At 37.2% G+C, this 25,515-nt stretch overlaps 2 protein-coding genes across 4 annotated transcripts; one reads left to right on the forward strand and one right to left on the reverse strand.

The window, feature by feature from the left end:
• Positions 1-6: 6 nt before the first annotated feature.
• On the reverse strand, positions 7-15,772 carry LOC106181170 (ubiquitin carboxyl-terminal hydrolase 2). Of its 3 annotated transcripts, none has more exons than XM_087017410.1 (14): positions 15,680-15,772; positions 11,522-12,423; positions 8,928-9,033; positions 7,383-7,472; positions 6,950-7,076; positions 5,395-5,503; positions 4,825-4,944; positions 4,517-4,581; positions 4,039-4,142; positions 3,733-3,807; positions 3,363-3,441; positions 2,935-3,036; positions 1,866-1,989; positions 7-1,571 (listed from the first exon to the last, which is right to left on the reverse strand). In XM_087017410.1, the coding sequence occupies exons 2-14, from the start codon at positions 12,292-12,294 to the stop codon at positions 1,484-1,486; spliced, it is 1,962 nt and encodes a 653-aa protein (XP_086873536.1). In that variant the 5' UTR covers positions 12,295-12,423; positions 15,680-15,772; the 3' UTR covers positions 7-1,483. The 3 variants fall into 3 exon arrangements, with proteins under 3 accessions (XP_086873536.1, XP_086873537.1, XP_086873538.1); XM_087017411.1 differs by lacking the exon at positions 15,680-15,772 and adding an exon at positions 13,127-13,306; XM_087017412.1 differs by lacking the exon at positions 15,680-15,772 and adding an exon at positions 13,131-13,170.
• A 180-nt stretch (positions 15,773-15,952) lies between these two features.
• LOC106181157 (uncharacterized) lies at positions 15,953-23,342 on the forward strand. Its single transcript, XM_013565457.2, has 2 exons — positions 15,953-16,072; positions 22,504-23,342. Exons 1-2 carry the CDS (start codon positions 15,972-15,974, stop codon positions 22,784-22,786), a joined length of 384 nt encoding a protein of 127 aa, XP_013420911.2. The 5' UTR covers positions 15,953-15,971; the 3' UTR covers positions 22,787-23,342.
• The last annotated feature ends 2,173 nt before the right edge of the window (positions 23,343-25,515 follow it).

A 25,515-nucleotide genomic window follows, 5' to 3' on the forward strand; every position in this document is an offset into this window, starting at 1 on the left:
GGAATATACAGTTTCATAAATATTTATTGGCAACAATCCATTTACAAAAATACAGAAGAGTCATACAATCTGACTGGCAGCTATATACTGTTCTGAAAAAAATTATTTAGCTTATTATTTTAAATAGTGGTACATTATGATATGTACAGCTTCCTTTTCTTTAAGAAATCATGTACAGCATTTTAACACCATGCATATCCAGCTGAAGAATCACAATAATATAAGACCAAATTCTTGGTCACATGTACTGTATAAACCATCCCAGGTCTTCTTATAAATCCATCACAAGGGCTTGAATATAACTTTTCTTTCTTTTTTATTTCACTTTATTTCTCCTTCTGAACAATATCAGTCCGAGTTTTCAATCATGTTTCTTGTGAAAACTGTTGCTTGCATACCTTAGCTTACATCAAACTTTGCATGATAATGATTCATAGAGTCCTACAAGTTAAAATTCCATCAACCTTGTAGGCAATAACTTAATAAATATATTTGTAAGTAGCCACAATAAATACGTATAACATTACATAATAATAGGTGTATCACAAACAATCTTTATAACAAGCCTGTGTACACAGGACATGCAAAACACAACTAAAATGCAGCTTATCACATTTTATGACAGGGCCCTTTAAAACGTATTGCTTTTACTTAATGGTAAATTATCACTCAAAGTTTGAATCCAATTATATTCTAAGAAGTTATCCTAAAAACAATTTCATTTCAGTTTCACAAGTTTTTTTCAATAAAGATTATGCATAACATGTCATATGCAATATTAAGTAACTTGTCAAACATTCTTTACTGCTGAAAAATATCAATGATAAAAGAAATATTCTAAATTATTCCACTTACACTATGGATTGACAATGTAAGTTGATCTCTCACTAAAAGCATATTTGGCACAAAAATGTTAATAAATCACCAAGATGATAATGTCTAAGGAAACTGGTCCTTGAGCAGACATCTAACAAGATAAAACTGCACTAAAATGATTCGTCTTAATTTCAAGGAGCAGAGTATTTATCTTCCTTTCACTTTCCAGCAAAATAAATGAAGAAAAAGAAGATATGCATAAATGCTACAATAAATAAAGACATTTTCCAGTCACCAGCGCTGTTCTCCGTCATCCTACTAGTCCCCAGTCTTCCCCAAATGTTTTTAAGTATCTTTTAAAAGTGGCCAACAACAAACTCAAGTTTTTATTTCTGATTCTTTTTAAACCTTTGTTCCATTTATAACACACTTGGACTGAACATTCAAGACATAATTGGTCTGAGAATTCACGACATATTTGCTGTATATAAACATGCCCTCATCCGAACACTTAAACCTGGGAATCTTCTTCAGCCACTTTCACCAGCTTTAAGTCTGTGACCAGTAGACAAATCATGCCGCAGGTCTTAACTGTAGCCATGTGTTACATGTATAAAGTCTATGTATCAAGAAAATAAGATTTGTCTACAGTTCATCTATGACTTGTCTACAGCTTGGCGTTGTGGTGAGCTAGCTCGTAGAATAGGACATAGGCTTCTGAGGAGGTCACACGGTTTGATGATATAGGAGAAACTCTACAAAAATCAAATACATATAATCATTAGTTGGAATTTACATGTAATAAATAACGTTATCCTCTTTAATAAAAAACTTAAATAAGTGAAAACCCAAACTTTGGTAGGAAGAGACTGAAATTGTGTTGTACTGCATATGTAACTCATAAAGATTTCATAGCATGTTAAAAAGATTCCATTTTAAAATTTGTCTCTTTCGAGAAAATTTCCTTTTTCACCACCAGCAAAGCTGTCAACTTTATATTAAATTTAAGGGCAAGTGAAGACAATAAAAACCACATCAGTCTGCCTCACCTGCTGTCATTGTAGTGGTACCAGTCTTTGTTATACGGATGTTTACAGTAGGCCGTATAGTGACCAGAAAACACTGTCCCTGAGTGGTTGGACACCCCATAGAGATTATACACTGGACGATGACCTGGAGATATAATAATAATAATAATAATAATAATAATAATAATAATAATAATAATAATAAGGAAGTGAATAGGTGGTATAGTGACCAGAAAACACTGTCCCTGAGTGGTTGGACACCCCATAGAGATTATACACTGGATGATGACCTGGAGATATAATAATAATAATAATGAAGAAGTAAGTAGGTGGTATACTGTCCCTGAGTGGTTGGACACACCATAGAGATTATATACTGGATGAGGACCTGAAGATGTGGCTATTATAATGAGTTTAAAGACCAACTTTTTTAATTCTGTCTATATCTCTTAGATTTTATTTTAATATATATATGTTTTTTTTTAAATAAGATTGATTTTTAGTAGTGTAAATTTTAAATGGTTTCCAATGAGAGTTTATGATTAAAATATTGTAGTCATTTTAATGATTTTAGTATATTAGCCATTATTGTAAGGCGCCTTGAGATAGAATGTAAGGCGCCATATAAGAATCTTATTATTATTATTATTATTATTAGTTTACTTGACAACTGTAGAGTTATAATAAGCAAGAATGTAGATATTATGACTATTAAAACCTACTTAAATCAGACTTAGAATGATGGCTATGATTGCAATATGAAAATAATATTTTTTGAAAAATAAGGAAAAGATAAATGTCTTAAACTTATGAAGATCCATTACATACACTATTATAAACATAGCGTGCATAATGTTTCCCTGTAACTTTTCACTGCCACATAGTTGAAGGAAGAAAAAAAAGCTTTGAAATTCCAACAAAAATCTGTGCAAATAAATAGCCATGACTGACCTGCTTATTAAAACTTAAAGCAAATATAGACTGTTGACATACAACATGTAACATTTCTAATATTAAATTATGATAATTACTTTCCCTAAAAATCATTCGATCTAAAATTCTAATCCAAGTAGCTAAGACAAATCACTACCTTTTGTTTCTCCAGCAAATTCCGAGAGGTCTAGATTCATGGGGAAATCTACGTATGTGGCCAACTTGGAGCGAAATCTTTCTCCAGAAAAACGCTTCAAATCTGTGGAATTAGGTTAAGGTCCTTACACTTGATGCTGACTATAAATTTTAATGCTAAATATTAATATGATTGAAAGAGAACAGTGAAGTCAATATATTACACCCAAATATTTTGTAGTACATTTTCTGAGAGACCAAATTTCTGATACCAAAAATAAGGTGCTGAAATTGAGCTAGAGCAGACAGATTCAAAGTCCCCATAATTTTCAAAATCTGATAAATAAATAAAAATAAATAAATAAAAATAAGTATAATTATTGATAAATATTATGGAACCATCTTTTCAAAAACTGATTTTTGACAAAGTGAACAGAATTAAAAGGATACGCAGCACTAGTATTTGTGGAAACTTCTGTATGGAAAATGTCTTCGTGCATTTTCTCCTTGTTTTGCACCTTTCACAAGTCTGGAAAGACAAACTCAAATTCTCAATACTGCCACAAACCTTGGACATTATTTTTTGACTTTCAAAATGCCTATACCTTCCATGGGAAGATAAAATAAAAAGTTCTACACATGATGAATTGCTCATCAGAAAATATTTTAAATAAAGATTATTTAGCTTGAACTTTGTAAAATGGCATTTTACTAAAATATGACTTTTTCCAAACAAAATGAAATATATGCAGCCATAAACAGCAAGGTCATCTTCAAAGGTAGAATCGCTAAAAAGAGTTTATTTTTCTTGATTACTTACTGGTCTCTCATCATCATCTAAGATTTCTTCTCTCATAAACTCCTGTATACAATGCATTATTGTAATATTCGAGCTCTAAAAAACAAAACAAACAAAGAAAAAATACAATGCCGTTATTGAAAATATCATATTGAAAGAAAAATGATCATGTGACAATCTATTATCCCAATGAAACATAAAGGAAATTAATATCCAGTTTTAAGATCAGGGATGAGACTGCCGTTTAGGGAAAAACTTGGGCATAGGGTGTGTGGGTGGGTGGGTGATGATATTTTTGGCTCCCAAAAAGTCAGAAAATACTCTTACCTTAGGTATGGGGACTGACAGGTCCCAGAAAGGGTCGAAGGTCACAGAACTATGATCACATGCTGTGCAAGTCAAGGTGCTGCGTAACTGACCAACAAAAAGATCTGAAAAAAAAAAAAAAAAAAAAAAAAAAAATTGGATTGTGGCTGTGCGTATTTCACACTGACATAAGATATAGCACAAGAGAATTGGTTTTTTACATTCTCATAATATCACAATATAATGGTCATGATCTCTCTGAACTTTATTTTCTCAAGAAAAATATTAACACCCCCCCTTTCTGTTTTGAAAAAAAAAAAAAAAAAAAAAAGACAAAATAGAAACTATTATTGTTACTTTGAGTGCAAAACACAACTGATGAAATTCTTTGCTATACTGTCTTCTCTTTAAGTTACCTAGACAGTGCACTATATGCATACATTTCAAGCAGAACAGAGATTATGGACTACTACAATTTTAAGGCCTCCAGTGAACTCACCAACAATCTTGCTGTCATCAATCCTCAGGTAACTCTTCCAGTACATGGTGGCCTTCTCACTGGTACTGAAGTGTGGAATGAAATGAAATGATACAACACAAAGCAAAACAAACTGACAAACTAATAAAAATTCTCAATCAAAAATAAAACTAGATAGCATTTCTTAAATTCATTTTTAGTAAATCACACTTACTAAGTACATGTACAAAAACTGATCAGTGGAAATGATAATCAAAATGTGCTCTTGGAGGTCAAAGCTAAGGAATTAATTAAAACCAATAAGACCAAAGCACCACATAACAATGTACCTTAAATTTTCTTCATCCTTGTCACTGATTATCATGGGTTTAGGCTTACTCTGGACTCTGTTGATGTCCTCGTGAAGTCCCTGCAGCAGGTAGCGTAAAAACTCCTGGGAATCTTGTTGACTGCAAAAGAATTTTTCAAAGTAACAAACAGCCGAGTCATGGGGAATATATGCAGCATTTTAAGCGTTTGTTCCTCAGCAATCAAGTATTGTTCATAAAAATTACTTAAAATAACTTGCCTGACAAATGTTCATAATTTTGAAACACATGTTCTATCTAGGTCCTATAGTCCACAGTTAAGGTTTGCCAGCTTAAGATGAGCTGTGGATATTATGTATTATGGTAAGAGCCAACTGTAGTTAACAATGTCCAGAAATGCTTCCTTTAGTTGTATTATAATAATATTATATGATTTAGATATTGTACCTGTCATAATATAGCTTCAACATATTAGTCCATAGCCTTTGTCATAAATGCACTGACAAGTTGTGCTAATAAACCTTATTTTTATTATCATCATTGTTATAATGGTTATTATTATATAACCAATTTGAGAAGTTTATGACTTACTTGTACCCCATAAACCTGGGAGCAAACCTCTGTATTTGACTCTTGAACGAGGTTGGAGACACACAGTCAGTGTAATCCTTCCACAGTTGCTTCATCAGGCTTGCATAGGCTGAAACAACACACAGTTTGAGTTTGCACATATACCATAAGTTTGTAGATGTATCACATGTTACATTTATCTACTAAGTATTTTGTTTTTCTGCTCCAAATTGTGCATGCACGTGTGAATAATTGGGCCTTTTTTCTCTCAGAGTGAACTGTGGTGTGAAAATATGTAGCTATTCATATAATTATACTTGTGCCAGTAGTACATGTATGGGTACTTGTAACTGACAAACAGACACATCCGGCCGATTTCATAAAAGAGGTTTAACTAAACCTAGTTTAAGGCTAAAACCTAGTCTAGCAAAACCTAGTCTAACTCGAGACCTAAATTGCATTTCACTAACAGTGTAGGAATGCCAGAAAACCAGGTTTAGCTAAACCAGTTTTAACTTGTCCTTGACCTCCTGTTGAATGTAACAGGATTACATAGACAAAGAAATCACTGAACTGTGTCAATCAGGTAGGCGTAAATGAATAGATGACACACACTAGCGTTGAAGCAGATAAGCTGTGTAGCTCATATGAGAAAAAACTTTGGAAGTAAAGAGCACGTGAAAATGAGCCGAAAGAGAGCGGAGAATTTTTCTGCTGAAGAGAAGGGATACATCTCAGAACTAATAAAGCAGAAGTCCAACATCACTGAATCAAAGAAAAATGATGTCACATCAAGTCAAAGAAAAAATGAGGCGTGGAAAGAAATTCTAACAAGATTGGCAGCACATTTTCCACAAGCCGGGAAAAGAGCTGAAAGGCAGGTGAAAGACTTCTGGAAACGAGCGAAAATAAAAGCTAAGAAAGAATTTGCAAAAGTTAAAAAAGCTGCAAAAAAGACTGGAGGGGGGGCAAAAGAGGTTGAATTAAGTCAAGAAAACCAAGCAGTGATAGATCTTTTTTCGAAGCTACAGAGTTAAAACCTGGGTCTGACCAGGTTTATTTTTAGACTTGGTCTGTGTCCATAATCCGGGTATCAAAAACTTAGACCTCAATTATGAAACACAAACCTGTCTAGACCAGGTTTAGAATGATGTTAAGCCAGGTTTTACTAGACCACTGGTCCAATACTAAAACCTCCTTTATGAAATGCAGGCAATCCCTAAACCTGGTGTAAACTCACTTTAGACCAGGTTTAACTTTAAACCTCCTTTATGAAATCGGCCAATCATGTTTAAGCGCCTTCTGCCTCTAGTTGCAATTTGTGTACAGTTTGTACTACAAGTCTGATACAACACTGGTCTCTGATCTGTTTCAGTTCTGTTTCTACCACTCAATAGGAACATTCTAATTTTAAGAATTTATGACTTAAAAAAATACAGGATCTGTAGATTTCACTATCCCCCCTCCCCCCCCCCCTTGAAAAAAAGGAGTTACTGCTGTACTATTATAACTTTTACATGCAATGTCAATACTAAGTGAGTTTCATTTTTTATTTCTTGCAATCAGTATCCCTTACCATTCATCAATTGCCCCTTCATACTGCTGGTAGTTTTGTTGAGATCCTTAGCATAATTATCCTTGAGGCAGTACTCCACCAGAAGTTGTGTGTTACTTAGACACTGGAGGATAGAGTTCATAAAACACTGGAAAAATAAAGATGTATTTGTATTACCAACACAGCATTACATTTATCTTTGAATGATAAAAATGCACAGTTAATTGCCATCTCTACCCATTTATGTGTATCACATATTATTTAGGACATACTCATACTGTTAACAAGTGATTCTTTAATGTATATGACTGTTAAAAATATGTTTGTTGCTCAGTGGGTTAACTCATTATCCAAAGAATACCAAAAACTTTCAATATTAATAATCTATAAGTGACACGTGACCATAATCATGGTAACTATGACCAAATGTAAAAGCTGATGAAGGTATCCTCACTGTATTGCCGACATTGCGTAATCCCGTGAGTCCACATTTTTCTTTTCCTGCTACAGGGGATATCACTGCACTGTCCTTGCCTATATGACTCTGAAACAGACATATCATAATTCCATTAGTTTATTACAATAGCGAAGCATCTGCAACATATTTAATGACTTGTAGCAATTGTATTTAGTCAGAATTCATATTTTGGGTATTTGATATCCTTCCTCAACAAGACACATAGGCGGTTTTTAAGTAAATGGTGAATACTGTTGCACAAATTCTACTAAATTTGTTCAAGTATATTCTTCCTACATTAAATAAATACCTTGACATTCTCATCTACATTGCAACTTGAACCATACTTTTAATCAGCCAAAACCAGTTCATTTCCCTGAGACTTCAGTGAAATTAGTTCTGTTTTCTGATTACATTTATGTTTTTTAGGGAATAGGTGTCACTTATAACAACAGAACAATTTATATAATTTTATTTAATGTGTCATTTGAGAAGGGGGGGGGGGGGTTGAATGATTTCCAAGAATCTGATGTGATCAATTTAACTGAAGCAAATGCTAAGGTTATGGGTTAGGTTAAACAGCCACTGCTTAATCATCAAGTGCCTGTTGCTTCTATCGCGGAAAGCTACAGGAACACGCCAAGAGGGTAATCAATAGCAGCAATGTTAGAACAAGGTTCTTGTCATTACATTCACTGTGTACTGTTAACTACATCAATAATATCAGCCAGTATCAACTTCTGTGTTCATATGGATTTCCAATATGTTACTACACATGTAACCAAATTGGTACAAAACATCAGCATTGGTGTTTAAGGTCATGCCTCAAAGTATTACGACTCACTGATTCTAAGCAGGTTTCCAAATGATCTTTTATGTGGAAAATTTCCACAAAGATAATGTTATTATATATAGGATGTAAAGTTTTTGGCAGACGGACTCTAATAATTTGGAAATGCAAAGCTCAAACTGGTTTCATCTAGCTGTTATAATTGAAAGATTCAGAATAATATGCAAATTATGACTATATTTTAATTGGAGCCTATAGAAACCACAGGGTTATACACTGTTATACTCACATTAGAGTAAGAGCCCACTAGGATAGAAACCACATTTTAAGGCTGCTCTCAAAACTAACAGATCTGCGGATCAAACATGGCCAACCCACCTGAAAGCTTACTGCGTAATCTCTGCAGAGAATATATTCAGTATTAATTAGGGGATTATGTGGCATGCTTTCAAGTGGGTGGTACACATTTGATCTGCTGATCTGTTAGTCTATGGATCATCATGTTCTGAATGCACCCTTAGACTGGGTTCCCACAGATTTAGATCGATCCATCTGGATCAACCTAACTCCCTGGGGGTTCACGCTAAATTTCTGTTAGCTTTCGGGAGTCGAGCGTGCACAAAAGTTAATTACCCCCTTACAGCTTTTAGAAGATAAAATGTTTAAGCCGATTAAGCTGACAGCAATCTAGTGAGACTCCCCAGGGGGATAGATCAATCGAAATATCTGTGGGAATGGTCTCATATACTCACATTAGAGTTGGAGCCTATAGAAGCCACTGAGTCTTGTCTCCCACTGGCAGCGTTAGAATGAGACAACCTACTTCCCGGACTGGAACTGTCATCTTCTGAGCTATACCTGAATGGAATGAAGAAAAGCATTATCTAAATGAATGATGTAAAGAGTGTGTTACTATGGTTACTGTACAACTTCACATGAAAACTAATCAACTAGTACATACACATATGAAGTAATGTCTATAAATTAATTGTCAGTGTATGAGCTTTGGGCATGAGCTTTCACTTGATGATAAAATCTGAGAGTTACATATACACTGTGATGTACACTTTCACAAGAAAAAAAAATGACTTGTTAAAAAATCGCTAAAATGGGAATTTGCCACATACAGTCATTAAAATTGTGGGAAAAAAACTTGTTACTGCCAGTTTGCCTATAATGATAATACTAGTACATATAAAGAAGACAGGATATGGGGAATTCACTCTCAATAGCTGTTTATCATCAGTGTCACTGCCAGTTCAATACACAGATACAAGATGTCTTAAAGGTACATTTAAACTGAGTGTCAGTGGAGTCTGGATTGCCAATAATGCATATAAACCACTTCTACTGGTTTCTTACTAGTACTTGACTCAAATAGAGTTGACATGCCAAGGGATAGACCGATTTATCACTCTATCGGGCACAGAAGAGCTTTAAACTGTACTATGCACCTTCAAAATTTCGGTAATGAATTTGACTTACTTATCTGCCCTGTTTTTATACAGCACAAAAAATCCCTTCAAATGTCACTATTCGGGTAATATAATATAATGTCCTTTGGTATTTCTCTAAGTTATTAAGTACTATTTGAGTACTATTAAGTACTATTTGAAACTATATGGTGGCATTTGATTGGCTTCTGTGGCAAAAAAATAATTAACTTCAAATGCATCTTTAACAGATTTAATTTAACAGCTGTATAGTAATATTTCATTTGGTTATTTCATGATCATGGCTAACTGACAGATAAGTTCAACCTGAATCGGATAGCTATGTGGAGTTCAGAAAGTATAAATTAATATATTCCCTCATCCACTCAGAAGGGCACTATAACACTTAGTAAGGTGAGGATCGAGGGCCTCTTTTCTAAACACCTAAACAGAATTGCAGGTCCCACCACTTTCAAGCCATAATCATTACTCTTTTCTTTTACCACATTGTAAGTACCATCATAGTACCATGGCCCATAGGAGCCTGCATAAGCACTTTTCAACAGGTTATAAAATGAGAAGACCCAAACCACCCTCTAGATTTCTCATTTTCTGGAGCAAAGTAAATGTAGATGTGGTATAACCTATGACAATTTTGCATTTCTGGTGCGAAATCAAAGATGGAACCAAGGTGTTAAATGTCTACTTCATATTTCTGGAGTCTGGCAAAAAAAAAAATAATAATAATAATAATAAAATAAAATAAAATACATGTTCTGGCTCCTACAGGCCATGGTAATTAACATAGCGCTGGAAAAGAGCACCTGACTCAACCTTCAGGTTCCTAATAATATCTGAACACATTCCAGAGCAGCATGGTACAGAACAGTACTGGGCTACAGCCAGATCTTACCTGAACTGTACCCAGCCATCACTGGGTTAATACAGCATATAGGACATATGGGAAAAGACCATAAATAATAGGCTTAGGTCCCATTTCCATACACACCATCGGTCTATGTAAATCGATCCAACTCTGCAGGAACTCTTGCTGAGTGCAATTATTCTGACTGCATGACACGCCTCCTCCTGGTGTTAAGTTGCATACAGAAAAGCTAATACCTTGGAAACAAAAGGAGGCGTGTCATTCAGTTAAGCTGATTGCACTCAGCGAGATTCTTCCGCAGAGTTGGATCAATCTACAGAGACTGATGGTGTCTATAGGAATTGGTGTTTAGTACCCCATCACTAACTGCTTGCTCCAACCTAAGGCTTACAGGCAGACAAAAACCAGCGTATATAACTCAAGTGCAATTATGCTCAATATATTGGTCTAGCTTCTCCCATTCTTGTCTGGCATACCTATTTGTCTCACACAAAGAGCAATTTATTGAGCAAAATGCAACAGAGGGTGCAGTTCAGAATTTTTTGCTGCTTGCCAAGTTTGGCATGGAAAGATACGTCTCACTTCAATTTTTTAAGAAAAAAAGTTAATGCCTGGCTACTGGGTCTCTAAAAAATATAGAAGGATAAAAAATTAAATGACATATAGCAACCCTTTCATTATTGATGGCCACTGGCCTCAAAAGACAGCCTATATTTTCAAAGACAGCTCGGTGGCTTTTGTGTTATGTGTTATGTGTTCATTTATCTGGGTGAGCCACTCTATCAATTTGCAACTGGCCAGGTTTAAATTGAAAGAAAAGGCCTCCAGCTGTCAAAAAAAAAAAAAAAAAAAATTAGTCACAAATGCTTTCCAAATTATTAAAAATTTTGAGTCAAGTTGAATGGTTGTAAAAAACCTGTGGAAATGTAACCAAAATAGGGTATCCATGGTGACAAGTGGTGTATCTAATGTTTTAGATTACATGAACTTTTATTGCAGCCCTACATTTACAAGCTTCCCTACTGACCTAGTTACTGGCCTGACTGGACTTGTCGTCGTGATGTCAGGTTTGAACGTTGCCGAGATCCGTTCCTTATGTCTGTAAGAAGAAGTGCTGATGGCATCATTATTGTCAGACTTGGTACTTGAAAATGAGTTGTATCCAGAGTCATACTTTGACTCCTGTTTAGCAGAATATCCATTGTATTTTGAGCTTGGCAAGGAGTAACCGTCTATTGTCTCATCTCGACTTTTTTCAGTCCTTGCCTTGTTTTCATCATTGAGTTGTAAAGTGTTGCCACGATGTCGAGAAAACCTGGAGGGAGTGCTTCTACCTGATGTATTCATCCTATCCAAATCGCTAGTCAAATCACTAATGCTACTTGTCCGTTGTGTGCGTGGTAAAGTACTCGTCCGAGTTGACGCTGTACTGTCATAAGATGTAGTAAAATCATGATCGGCCTTCAAAGGTCCATTCCTCACAGTTGACGCCACAGAGGTCCGCCTTGGTTTAAAACTTGTATGGGTGGTAGGATCCATCTTATTTCCGTATCTATCCAGTGGTCCTGGACCATCGGGCAATGGCCGCCGTTGAACAGCTGTGCTGCCGTAGCTGGTGCCACCTATGCCATATTTGCGCCCTGCAGACAGCGTGCTGCTGCTGTTGTAGCGGGATCCAGGAAGGTCCGCGTACGATCTGCGTTGTGGCTTTGGGGACGATGGTGGTACAGGCATCCTGGCAGCTTGGCGCCCGCTAGAATAAGGGATCGGGGAGCGTAGGGAGCTAGAGCGTGCTGACATGGGGTCCAGACATGTGCAGTGCCTACCAGAGTAGGCCAAGGATCTAGTGTAGGGTAGGGGCGTTAATCTGACAGCTGCCAGGCTTCAAGGACTGGACGCCTTAACTCTGTACCTCCGCATTGTGGATCTCTGGAACAAACAGAAAACTGTGTTAATGCAATGCTACAAAATATAGCGACTTAGGAATGAAACTGTCAAATTTGATCTGGTTTCTATGCTATTTCTTAGGTTGGGTCAACTTTGGAGGTAAACAGGTCCACTTTTTTTTTTTATTTTATTTCACAAAAAGAACTTATGACCCCTTTGAAAATGCTGGCTACAGGCCTGCTATTAATTAATAACCCTTTTACACCAACAAACAAGGTAATGACAAGTCATTTTCCAAAATTATTAAATAACATTCTTTACAATCTAGGAACCTGTATGACAATGGAGTACATAACACTGACGCAGTAGCTACTAGCAGTGAGTTTATTTCAAACCCAGAGCACTTGGGGGTAGAATTCCAGTCAGTGCACAGAGACTTCAACAGAAAAGCATACGATGTATACTTTGTCTGTTTGGTTCAGTTTGTGGAGTTAGGCAAAGAACATGTAATAAAGTCTCAACAGGATTGCTGAAGAAAAGAGTAAAATTTATATCTCAAGACCATACTAGTAAATACAAAATGTCAAATCGCACATAACAGGGTACTTGTTAGTGGGAAATAAAAACACTGCAGTGAGAAGACCTCAAGTAGGTTGATAAAAGTCTGTATGTCTTTACGATTACATATTCAATAGAATAAGTTGAAGAAATGTGGAGGCCAACATATCATCATCTTGGTACGTACTCACTCTCCCTTCCTGTCTGCCAGTCCACCTTACACTGGCTCTACGCAGGGCTAGGTGGCCCTTGGTTTACCTGTACCTATAAATAACCCTGGCAGGCGCCTCCAGTTTATAAATAGAAGTCAGGTGTAATTCAAACCCATCAATCCAGAGGTGACGTACCTGCTGCTTTAGACATCTATCAACAGGAAACATTCCCTAATATACTCATGCCATTGACTGCTTGAACTCGGCATTAATGAAGCAAGTTATGCAATGATGAGTGTAGAATGTGATCAAAATTGTTCCTAAATTATACCAAAAGTATAATGTTAGACCTGCCAACAATAAAAACCCAAATGTTACAGTTGAAATATAGCCACAACCTCAATCATAAATTAAACAAATGAAGTTAGTCTACATGGTCTTCTTTCGTGCTAGTTTGATATTCAAACAAAAGTGGAGTGAGGGAAATTCCAGCCTTAGAACATGCTATCTCCACCTCAGTAGTAAGTGGTACACAACCTGCTAAGAAATTATTGTTAAAGGAAGCCTTTGGTTATCTATATCCTAGCTAGTAATGGAGCCTGGAGAGGATTAAAAAGATCCTTTGAGGGGATGATACTAGAAACTAATGATGTATTCAGTTACAGCCTGGGATTTAACCTGTAATCTAATGTCGAAGATAGTAACAATTACTACTGTTGTTTCCTTGCTATCTGACACATAATAATATATCTGACACACTATCACTCATTAACAGCTTATAAAAAGCAACAATGTGAAAATTTCAAGGATACTCCAGGAACAGACTTTATATTTCCTCTCATTATGCCTACCATAATCACTGAAAAAGCTATGGATTCCAGATTGAAAACGAGAATATGACCAATGCGGTCAATCTGCACAAAGAAATTAATGACAAGTAAGACTCTTCCTCACAAAATTTCAGGACTCAATGTGTGTCTGACCCCAGGTAATACTAGTAATGATAGCTTCCGAAAGAAGAGTTCCAATTTTGCCTGATAAAAATCAATATAGAATACAAATAGCCATCATATCACTCTCAAACCAAGTTCTCCCACCCTTAAACAGCCAAGGCTTCTTTTTCCACTTCTCATTTTTATGTTGGAGAAGATTTCGTAGTGAAATTAGCAAATAAAGCATTTGTCATAAAAAAAGAACTCAATTTCCATCTGCAGCTATATGTACCTCTTGCGATGAACCTTTTACATATGAAGTCAATGTCCTAAACTCTTATAAATTTAGTTAAGATTAATTCAAGCTTGAGCTCCAAATAGGACATTATATTTTTAACCTACTGCGTGGAAAATGCAATCCAAAGATTCCACGGATTGTGTCAGACATTAAGCACAAAGAAAACAAACATAATGACTAGTATTATTTCTTTGCTGAAGATTGGTAACCTCATCAGGAACTCTCACACTCCCAGAACTCCTATTCGTCTGGTTTTTGCTCTAAATCTTATCTCCCTAGGTCTCTCAAGATCTCTCTTTAAATATATGTATCCAACTTACTATCCTTAAGTTACACGGTACATGCAATTCTTAATTGCTTCAAACTGCAGATTTTAAATTTAGTGGCACAGTATTTGTCCCCACCATATGACTGTTTGATTTTCAATATCTTATCAACATTTGCTTGTGTGTTGAATCATCACCTAATAAATATATCTTAAGATCAGATACTACACTCTTCAGTACTGAATATATTGACATTGAGGTCGATAAAAAGACGGAGCAATGTCCTTTTCCCTCATTTGTAAAAGCCTGCTCTGTGTAACTTTATGTCCAAGTATTTGTTTTTAAAGCTGTCATTTCTTTGCAGACTCTATGGATTACTAGTATATATATATATATATAGCAATTTACTAGTTTCATTTTTTTTTAAATACTTAACTGTTTTTGATCAATATTTTTTGCAAAATGCTAGACAAGTGTGGTATTCTAAAGATGTTTTCTGTGGCACTTAGGCTCATATACCAATCAACACTCAGCCCTAGGGAAACTAATTGTGATGAAGATTCCTTCAACTTATGAGAGAATTCCTTCAGTAGGTTTTAGAAATAAACATTAGAAGAGAAGTGTAAACTCTGTCATCTTAAAATGTAACTAATCAGTGACAGGGACAGGCAAAAGTAAAAACCCTTTTTCACTTCAACTGTTAGGGTACAATTCCCAACCTTCCATATCATTTCACTTTACATAATGTATCAAGTTTCCAGTAACTTCATCCTTCTTATCGATCTTAAATAACAACTTCCACGTTTAAAAACTAACGGAAAAATTGCACCCATAAAACAAATGTTTTAATTTCACAATCAGATAAGACCCAACCAACAACCAGAGAAATAACTCAAATTGCCTTATATAGGCAGAGCAGTAATGATTGAATGTGCGGTGCAGTGTAGTCGAGCGCTTGGAAATGATCAAAACACTGTATTCGCAGCTGATATGCATAAAATATAACAACCCAAATATACATATAATTAACGTGTGACTTCATAGAACAATAGTTCTTCAAAAGTCTTTAACGAAAAATAGCTATCAACTCACCAGGATAGAGTTTTCGAGTTAAAAATATTTGACTTCACCGTCGTTTTCGGCTGTCGACCGCCATGTTTGTATGATCACGTGACAACAGTTTACTCCTGACAGCGTTTCTATGGAAATAGTTTATATAAATACCAGTCAGATAATGTAAAAAGGCAAAATATATCATTGATAAATAAAATTTTATTTTTGTTATTAATAATATGAATAAAATATTAAACAGAGTCGAAAATATAACAGTTATAATTGAACCAATCACCAAAGAGCTACCCCGCACACCACGAAAGATAAAAAGATGCAGGCTCGAGGTGGCTTGCCGCAGCCCGGGGAAATAGTATTTCTCCAAGAGTTGTGTCGTAGTGACACGGATAAAAAATCTGTGAGAGTGATAGGCAGGTGTGGAAAAACTTAAAGGCTCAATTCTGCAATTTGGTTTTAGCTCGGTAGAGTCGGACAGTGAGCCCGTAGGCGTATTAAAAACGACCCCCCCCCCCTTCTGTTTTATTTACTCAAATTTCAAAGGTGTATATAACACAAAGTCGTTTGTTTTATCAACCTGGATCGAGCCCAATTCCAACGTAGGGTCCACACATTTTTCTAGTACTGCTAGGGACTTGACATTTGTGTGACAGATGTTCATGGTTATGAATAAACCATTTGAATTCTAAAGACATTTTTTCATATTTGTTTAGTGAGACAAGATTTGCCAATTATCATCTTCAAAATTGGGTAAACCTGATTTTCTCCCCTAAATTTTGTCAAAGGTTTGCATTTGAAATTTGGATATGAGCTGGGCACAAACAAGCATCTTAATTTTGGTTCTTTGATAATATGCTTGTTGTGATATGGGCAGAGAGACAATTTTGGAACACATACCCTGTATGTGCAATGTCATATCATGATATAATGATAAAAAATTCATACAATGTTCTTTCTTACACATAAGTAGTGCTAGAGCTTGGCCTCCTAATAATGGCTAAAATAATGGGAAACGAGATGAGGGATGAAAAAAAAAAAAAAAAAAAAAAAAACATGGCATGCCAATTAAAAGCTAAAGATCTTTTTCTTAAACATGGCTGATGTTCTGTCTTGCTGCCCTTTGCTTCTAGAAATTTCAAAATTTAAAAGTTTGTCATTTACATTTTTATGTATGACCTTTCCAATATTATCAAAATATTGCCTATACTTGGTAGTATCAGCTGTGTATAATGATGTCAACATGGGTCAGTTCTTAATGCAGTAGTTGAGAAGCAACACGCAATGTACTGTAAAAGAAAATAACAAATATAACACTTGTGGGACACTTTTTATGGTAGTCTGTGCCGCAATCATCTGTATTCCTCATCTGCCACAATCATCTGTGCTCCTCATCTGAACTTGAATCTTGTGAAAAGGTGTTATGGTTCTTAACATGTTATGGTTCTTAACACTATCGGTCAAGCTTATAGTAACCCCAACCCTCTGTCATCAATTATCATTAAATAGCACTCTCACTAATGTACGTAGTATAAACACACTTGACAGCAGTGATCCCTCTGAACTGTAGACACAATGTATTTATATCAGCACACTTAGAAATAAAGTCAGTTGTTGCAGTCAAGTCCTTCCTTGGAGTTGTTTCATGGTGTCAGAAGTACGTGACTGTGTTTTATAACAATACAGTGAGCCAACGCTGATAACCAGTTGATAAAAAAAAGTCTTTCCACATGGAGCTGGGAGCTTTACCAGTACCTGCCATGAACTGGCATGCTACCGATGCAGTTCAGGAGTACAAGAAGTTCAAACAGATGTGCGAGTTATACTTTGATGGTCCACTAAAGAACAAATCTAAGTCTGAAAAGATTGCGTACCTCCAGATATGGGCTGGAGAGACTGGACGAGACCTAGTAAGCACATGGAACTTGACTGGGGATGAATCTAAGGAATTAAAAACCTACTTTGACAAATTTGAAGAATTTGTTAAGCCTAAAAGCAATTTTAGACTAGCCAGATTTAAGCTGAGGACCCTTACGCAAGGTAACGGGGAAACTGTAGATCAATTCTTGAAGAGAATTCGTTCTCTGGTCAGCGAGTGCAAGTATACCCAACCAGATGAACAAATACTTGACACGCTCATTTTTGGATGCAAATCAGCCCGCACGCAGTCCAAATTACTGGAATTGGGTGAAACTCTGTCATTGGACAAGGCGATCGACATTGCAAGAACTCAGGAAGCAACCTCGCAGCAACTCACAGACATCAATCGAGACGCCCAGGTCCATGCAGTCAAGCACAACAAACCGTTTCGCCCTAAACCTACATTTAAAGGGACACATAAGAAGAGAGAAACTTCTACCATGGCCTCAAAGTGCCACCCCACAATGGAAAATCAGTGCAATAACTGTGGATCAAAACATGATCATAGTAAAAGAGAGCTGTGCCCAGCATACGGGTCCACATGCTTTGGCTGTGGGAAACTTAACCACTGGAGAAAGTGCTGCCGCTCCGAGCACAAGCAGTCCACAATTCATCGTGGAAACAGGCCACACAGACACGCCGTCACTCCCAAGCAGCAAATGCATAGAGTACATGCCTGCAGCGAAGACGACTGTGAGCCACAAGAGAGCAACGAGCTATATTTTAGCCCAATATACGTGGGCAGCATTGAAAGCAAGCGTGCTTTCATTAACCTGAAAATCAGCTCTGAGCAAAATAGTATCACTTTTCCGTGCAAAGTTGATACTGGTGCCGATGGAAACCTAATCACGAAGAAAGACTATGCCAAATTATGCCCTAATAATACCAATTTGAAACCGTCTGCCGTCAAAATTGTAGCCTTTGGTGGTCAACGCATACCTCATTATGGATCATGCACCTTGACACTGACGTATGGAGGTTCAAATACTGAGCATGAATTTCACGTTGTCGAAACCAATGGGCCGACTATCCTAGGCATAGACACCTGCCAGAAACTAGGCTTAGTTACACTTAACTATGCGGTTGATCTGGAGGACATACAGCATTCCAATGCTAACAATGCACTTCTGGAACAGTACCCCGACTGTTTCCAAGGCATTGGCTGTTTTAAAGGGGAATACCACATTACCCTTGATCCCTCGGTGCCACCAGTGGTGCATCCACCACGCCGTGTACCAGAAGCGTTACGTGAGCCTCTCAAAACGGAGCTCGAGTCTCTTGAAAAGAAAGGCATCATCGCTAAAGTAGAGGAGCCAACAGACTGGGTCAATTCGTTAGTCTGTGTCACAAAGGCTGATGGCAGCATACGCCTGTGCTTAGACCCAAAAGATCTAAATGCCGCGATAAAAAGGCCACATCATCGAATCCCAAGCTTTGACGAAATTTTACCAAAGCTTAGCGGAGCCCGCTATTTTTCAATTCTGGATGCTCGTAGTGGTTACTGGAACATTAAACTTGACCATGAGAGTTCACTTTACGCCACTTTCAATTCACCTCACGGTCGATACCGTTTCCTACGACTTCCATTTGGCCTTGTATGCGCCCAAGATGTTTTCCAGAAAAAGGTAGATGAAGCCTTCGGAGACCTAGACGGAATTACAGGAATCATTGACGACATCGTTGTCCATGGGAAAACCAAAGAGGAGCACGACAGAAATTTGCATCTCCTCATGGATCGTGCCAGAAAAATAGGCATCCGTTTCAATCCAGATAAAATGCGCATCAGATGTAGCGAAATTCCATTCTTTGGAAACATACTCAGTTCGGAAGGTCTACAACCTGATCCGAAGAAAGTGGAATCCATCCACAGCATGGATCCGTCCAGCAACCTCGCCGATCTTCAAACGTTTCTTGGCCTCACCCAGTACCTCAGCAGGTTCATACCCAACCTGGCTTCCATTTCAGCAGTACTGTGGGACTTAACTAAGAGCAAGAATGAGTTCGTTTGGAGCCCAGAGCATCAGGCTGCAGTAGAGAAAATCAAATCTGTCATCACCTCACCAGAAACATTGCAATATTTTGACAGTAGCAAACCTGTAACGATTCAGGTTGACGCGTCGCAGCGCGGCCTCGGCGCCACTTTGATGCAGAACAATCGCCCTGTCGAATACAGGAGCAAGTTACTAACAGAAACCGAGACGCGGTATTCAAACATAGAGCGTGAAATGCTTGCAGTTGTACATGGATTAGAGAAGTTCCATTACTACGCTTATGGCCGTAAAGTCACTGTTGAAAGTGATCATAAGCCTCTCCAATCCATATTCCAGAAACATGTGAACAATGCACCTCCCAGAATCGCAAGGATGATGTTGCGCATTCAGAAATATGATGTAACTATCAAGTATGTGCCAGGAAAGAACATTCCAATCGCTGATGCTCTTTCCAGATTGTCAAAATGCGAAGGTGACACCATTCAAGGTGTAGATGTCACAGTGCATGAGATCGACATGCAGCTAAATGCAAGCCCCACCAGACTAAAGCAGATCCGAGAAGAAACGTCCAAGGACGAGACGCTTCACTCTCTTCGAAACTTCATCACAAACGGATGGCCAAACACTAGGTCAGAGTGTCCATCGCACCTCCACGACTATTGGAATTACCGTGATGAATTGTCAGTATTTGATGGCCTTATTCTAAAAGGAACTAGAATCCTGATCCCAACAACGCTTCAAGCAGCGGTGTTAGAGCAGTTACACTATGCTCATCAAGGAGCTGAAAAGTGCAAACTTCGTGCCAAAGGATCTGTATTTTGGGTCAACATTAATCGAGACATCGAAAACATGGTTAAAGCATGTGCACCATGCCAACACAACCAGAAGGCAAACGTCAAACAACCGCTAATGCCACACGACGTACCACAAAAACCATGGCACACACTGGGAGCAGACTTATTTTTCATTGACAATGACAGTTACTTGCTCATATCTGACTATTACAGCAAATTTCCAGTAGTCAGAAAGCTGAACAATTTGCAGTCCAACACTACCATTGCTCACATGAAATCAATCTTTGAAGAATTCGGAATCCCGAGAAAGCTTATCACTGGAAATGACACTCAGTTTACTTCGGCTGAATTCCAGAAATTTAGCCACGATTATGGCTTCGAGCACGTCCAAACAAGCCCCCACTATTCACAGGCCAATGGATTTATTGAACGAGCTGTTCAAACTGTTAAAAATCTGCTGATTAAATGCAAGGAAGCTAAAACCGATCCTCATATGGCCATGTTGTGCCTTAGATGCACGCCATTAGATCACAACATACCATCGCCAGCAGAACTCTTAAATTCTCGTGCTTATGATACCAATCTTCCTGTCATCCAACCCCACCTGTCACATGCCTCTTATGACGGTGAAATAAATGCATACATGCAAAGAAAAAAGGATAAAGAAAAGAGCAGATATGATCAGTCAGCCAGAAATCTATCTGACCTACTTCCTGGTCAGCATGTGAGAGTACGACATCCCCAGAGTCACAAATGGGAACCAGCAATTGTAGATTCTACGAGACCAAACAGGAGCTATGTTGTAAAAACTAACAATGGTGGTCAGTATGTACGCAATCGTATACACATACGTCCAACAGGAGAGAAATTCAATCAGTCTGACTTTGAAAACACCCATTTGCAAAATCATTCACCAAGCAATGATCAGGAGTCCCGCTTTGAGAATTCAGAAGCAGCTCAGAACAAACAAGTGCCAAACACTGTGGATAACACTGTACCCCAATCACCAGTGCCATCTCCACGACGATCTACTAGAATAACAAAAGCACCTGATAGACTGAACTTGTAACTTGTACATATGCATGAACAATGTCATATAGCTCTACTAGCTAGGATTTTATTTATCACTGTATTTACTTTATTTTACTCACTTAAACTACATGCTCCACATGTGAGACTTCTCTTGCACAAGATGTTACTCAAGGAATTAAAAAGACATTTATTCTGTGTTGCCACTATCAACCCTTGATTTAGCACCGATTATCTTTTCTAAAGGAAGAAGGGGATGTTATGGTTCTTAACATGTTATGGTTCTTAACACTATCGGTCAAGCTTATAGTAACCCCAACCCTCTGTCATCAATTATCATTAAATAGCACTCTCACTAATGTACGTAGTATAAACACACTTGACAGCAGTGATCCCTCTGAACTGTAGACACAATGTATTTATATCAGCACACTTAGAAATAAAGTCAGTTGTTGCAGTCAAGTCCTTCCTTGGAGTTGTTTCAAAAGGCATAACCCTCTTTTACTTTTTGGGTTTTTAAAAAGTTTATCATTTTGGAATTTCTGACATATCCTGGAGATTAAATCTGGTGGCAACAATTTATAGTTGGTAGTTCGGCTGTGTTCAGAATAGAAGTTTTATTATTATCAGGACCAATTTATCTCGGCAGGGATTCTTGCTGAGGCACAGTCAGTGTAATCGGCTTATACTTGTCTGGCATGCCCCCTCATAACTTAAAGTACTAAAGTTGGGTAAACTTTGTTGTCCATGATGTTCTTTAAGCTGCTTTGTGAGGGAGCATGCCAGACAATTAAGCTGACTACATTGACTTCGCCCTAGCGAGAATCCCTATTGAGATATATTGATCCTGCTAGTATAATATCTTTCATTCAGATTGTAATGACTTCAACTTTTCCCAGCATAATTGTTGCAGATGTATGGCAAGTGTCAAGAAATGATGGTAAAAGTTTGGTTAGTTGGAGAAAAGAACTGTTTACCCCAGGAAATTTTAAGAATGAGTTTTTCCCAGGAAAATCGTACACTGCATCTTTAACAATGTAAGTGTACAAATTCTTGCATTGGCAATCCATTTCAGCTGTCTATCCTATAACACATTATTTTTTTCTATTTTTGCCAGGCTAACAAACCATGACTTTCGTGCCTGCAGTGCAGTTATAACAGATGTGACACAGACATATACAGTGAAAGTCGACACCACTCTTATCGAACCATTTAACTACATGAGAGACTCCTTGGTCCAGCTTATTGGAGAGATGGAGAGGCTGGACAGAAGTGGTGACAGGATTCTGAGGGCCAGAGTGGTCAGCATAGTGGACGGGATGGACATGAATTTGTACCAGAGGGTAGTTCAGGCTCAGAGACAGTATTTCAACAAGAGACAAACTATTCTACACATTTAAATGTAAATCAGTATTGTGTGTATTAAGAATGGACTTGAATTGGTACCAGAAAGCAGTTCAAGCTCATAGACTGCAGGAGCAGATACAGAGCTATTTTCTGACAGTCTTCCAAATTATCTTTGTTGTTTCATCCTCCATTTTTGACTGTTTTCTTGCAGAAAAAAAAAAAAAAAAGATACCGGTCTGTGTAAACTTGAAAGTCAGACCGTATTCTGGAGGTCTCAGAAGACGGGTCAATCCGGCCCTGGACTGAGTATTACAGGAAGAGATACATGTTTAAATGAAGTGGGTGTCAGTATTATATGTATTACTGTATGAAAATTGGAACTATGGGCCATTTCAAACAGGAGCTGCATGGGACCTAGAATTAAGATGAATTTAGTGTGTTCAGGGAAGAAAATTTAATGTTCTCAACTTGCTTGCGACTTCTACCACAAACATTTGATGGAAATGTGCTCAATGAGAAAAAGTGTTTCACAGTCATGACATTAGTTATTAAGATGCCTGTTGTGCAATGTGTCCACCAAGTTCACAAATAAAAGTGTTAGGGACCATTCTCAGACCCTATCGTACTATTAACTGTGGATCGAACGGTCTCCGAGGGGATTCTTGCTAAATTGCAATCAACTTAAGTGGCTTAGATGTCTGTCACGCCTACTGAAGCTTCAAGGGGGTAATTATAATTGTCATTTAGCAGCTTAATCAGTAGGTGCACGTGCTGCTGAAGCTGAAAGCAATTTAGCAAGAATTTTAATTTTCTTTTTTCAACTTCGAGTCCTTAATTGTCCCTGCAGCCTTCTCCTCCAGGTAAGCGAATTTTGTTTAAACCCCTGGGATCTAGATGTGTCGATCCTGTTAGATCGATCAAGGCATGGGAACCCAGTCTTAATTCATTCGTAGGGAAAAAGACGTTTGCCCATTTTTAGCTACCTCTTGCCAGCTGGATGCCATTGGGCCTGAATAACACCTACATCTATGAGTGTACCAAATAAGGTGCGGACTTTAGTTGGCAAAATTAACCAAACCCAAAATGAGAATATTAAAAAGACTTAGGCTTCGTTCACATGCAATGTCTATTTTCTAAATTCTATTTTCTATTCGCGGCATGTGTTGTGATCACGGTCTGTGCCCTGAATATCCCGCGGCGTAATTACTGGCAGCGCGAGCCAATTACTATAAGTTACTATAAGTTAACTGGCTCGCGCTGCCAGTAATTACGCGGCGGGATATTCAGGGCACAGACCGTGATCATAAGATAGCGCGAATAGAAAATAGATTTTAGAAAATAGACATTCCATGTGAACAAAGCCTTAATTACTACGTCAACATTTTCATTAAAGTGTTTCAGGGATTCCAGGAAAGACGTGATGCCAAAAATCTGTAAATTCCTCATTAAAACTCCAGTTCCAAGTGAAAAAACAGGATGTCATGAAAACATGTGAGAAACTGCCTCTCTGATGGTTGCTTTGTGATGGGGCATGCAAAACATTTAATATACTGATTATAGGCAAGAATTTTATGTAGTAAAAGCACCACAAATGCTGAAAAAAATATAATTTTTATGATTCTAAAACTATATTATCTGAAAAATTGATAATTCTTGTCCACTGAAAAAGTTGAGTAATATTACTGCTGTTATTCAGCTGTTTTCCTGTCAACACAGTCTTACACTTATTTAGAGTTTAAAAGGTGTATTCGAATCATTGAAACCAAAAGGTTGAAGTTGTACTAATAAATGATTTAGAATGAAAATAATAAAATGAAGTATTTACATAGAGTAAAGGATTTACAGTAAGATCAAATTGAGTTTGGAATAAAACAGACCTCTCACAGTTAGGATAAGAAAAATGTATAAGACGTGTTTCAGAAATGTTCAGTATTGAATTTTGGTACATTGAAGTCAGATTGGCTATGTCTTAGCTTTCTGTATTTTCTGGAGGTTAATTTTCAGAGGTATTTTAACTTGTTCTTTACACTTTATTTTCTCAAAAAAAGATTTCTACCTCGAATATGATGTAAAGGTGCACGTCGATGCACAAGATGCATTTCACACTTGAGTTTCAAGTCTCCAGACAGCATGATCCTGGGTTAACTTGCATACTAGTTCAGTGTCAGGTCAGGATGTCTTTACTGATGGTGTAAATACCTAGATCCACGTGCTGCTGACATTCTATTTGTTGAATAGACCAAATCAAACAAATAAAGGAAGTTCATTAAAAAGACTTCATTATAACAAGCAATTTTAATTGAAAAAGGGCTTGGTACATTTAGGTTCTGGGAAAAACTAAAACCAAAGTTCAAGTTACAAATACATAGAATCCGGGATATGTCATTGTATGACATAATAACACAAGCTGATATTAATTGTCTTTTTTTTTTTTTTTTTTGCTACAGTTTAAATTTAATGGTACCCACTGAGTGTTGGGGCACTTTAAGCTAGCTTGTTCATTATACCTTTGGTCTTTAGGCTGGTACGCTTTACAGAGTAAATATAGGTATTGCTGATTTGGGTTAGAGAAGAAATCAATGAAGACCGAGCTGGCAATAACGAACTGGAACCTAGGGTAATTAACTGGTAAAAGACAACTAGACACATGTACCTCAATATAATTCAAAATTCAGAAAAACTTAAAATCTTAACAAGTCTAGATTTAGGATCAAAATCAGTGGGCCCCTATCTGCATGTTAAAGCAGGTATTATAGATTAGAATACCTATGCCAAAGGTAAA

The sequence above is a fragment of the Lingula anatina genome, chromosome 7 (assembly GCF_051362555.1).
Source record: "Lingula anatina isolate TDL-2025a chromosome 7, LinAna3.0, whole genome shotgun sequence".
Classification (NCBI taxonomy): Eukaryota; Metazoa; Brachiopoda; class Lingulata; order Lingulida; family Lingulidae; genus Lingula; species Lingula anatina.

Coding starts and splice junctions, on each gene's coding strand:
- LOC106181157 (XM_013565457.2), top strand. CDS start 15,972: ATGCAGGCTCGAGGTGGCTTGCCGCAGCCCGGGGAAATAGTATTTCTC. Junction 16,073..22,503: donor TCTGTGAGAGTGATAGGCAG/GTGTGGAAAAAC, acceptor TATTTTTGCCAG/GCTAACAAACCATGACTTTC.
- LOC106181170 (XM_087017410.1), bottom strand. CDS start 12,294: ATGTCAGCACGCTCTAGCTCCCTACGCTCCCCGATCCCTTATTCTAGC. Junction 7,077..7,382: donor TACGCAATGTCGGCAATACA/GTGAGGATACCT, acceptor TTATTTTTCCAG/TGTTTTATGAACTCTATCCT. Junction 4,582..4,824: donor AAGGATGAAGAAAATTTAAG/GTACATTGTTAT, acceptor TCCACACTTCAG/TACCAGTGAGAAGGCCACCA.